This window comes from Tupaia chinensis, unplaced genomic scaffold, assembly GCF_000334495.1.
Source record: "Tupaia chinensis unplaced genomic scaffold, TupChi_1.0 Scaffold000394_1, whole genome shotgun sequence".
Classification (NCBI taxonomy): Eukaryota; Metazoa; Chordata; class Mammalia; order Scandentia; family Tupaiidae; genus Tupaia; species Tupaia belangeri.
In genome coordinates this window covers 3063931-3064822 of record NW_006159896.1, presented here as the reverse complement: position 1 = coordinate 3064822, position 892 = coordinate 3063931, and the positions used below count along the sequence as shown (strand labels likewise).

General features: G+C 64.5%; 1 protein-coding gene across 1 annotated transcript in view; it reads left to right on the top strand.

Moving 5' to 3' along the window:
- Positions 1-892, top strand: part of LMX1B (LIM homeobox transcription factor 1 beta) — a 91406-nt gene that overhangs the window by 264 nt on the left and 90250 nt on the right. The window contains exon 2 of the mRNA XM_027773995.1: positions 50-236. Coding sequence (XP_027629796.1) covers positions 50-236 — 187 coding nt within the window. The remainder of the gene's footprint in view (positions 1-49; positions 237-892) is intronic.

Genomic DNA, 892 nt, shown 5'->3' with positions numbered 1-892 from the left:
GCTGGGCCGGGCGGCGCTGACGGCCGGGCTCTCGCCCTGTGCGCTGCAGGCTCCGACTGCCCGCATCCCGCCGTCTGCGAGGGCTGCCAGCGGCCCATCTCCGACCGCTTCCTGATGCGAGTCAACGAGTCGTCCTGGCACGAGGAGTGTTTGCAGTGCGCGGCGTGTCAGCAAGCCCTCACCACCAGCTGCTACTTCCGGGATCGGAAACTGTACTGCAAACAAGACTACCAACAGTAAGCGCCTCTCGTCCTCTTTCCCCGCCGCCCGGTGCTAGAGAGCCCGGCCGGCCTCCTGCCGGTCCGCCCGCACCGCCCTGCCGCCGGCTCTGCGCGCCGCTGGGCCGGCAGCTGCGAGGGCTCCGCGTCTCGGGGCTGGGGTGAACCACCCCAGCTCGGCCCGCCCTGGTGGGGTGGCCGGGAACCTCCCAACGTGCTCTGTTTGCCGTTTGTTGCTCCAGAAACCTGCGCTGAGCCGCTGGGTTCGTGTACAAGACAAGGCCCTGCAACAACTCGGGGATGCGATGCCTGGGTCCTGGGACCAGGCCTGACCCCATTGAGGCCTAAATTAGGGACTAGTAATTGCCTGGCGAAGTGTTTTCCCAGCCTGAGCAAGAGAAGGGTTTTGCCAGTTTGGGATTCCCGGAGCAGAGAAGTGGAGAACTGGGGACTGACCTGCCTGAGCAGCCCTGGAGGCCCCCCTTCCTGCCGGAAGTCCCTGATGGAGAGAAAAGGGTGTTCATCTCTCCGGCTCCGTTGCATACGGGAATGCTGCACTTAGAATTTTCTGGGAAGGGGTCTGAGAAGAAGACCTCAAGAGGTGACAGACTGCAGTCTGGGACTGCCGTAGGGTAGCGTAGGATAGCGACTGGCCCAGCCAGTCCCGCCCACGC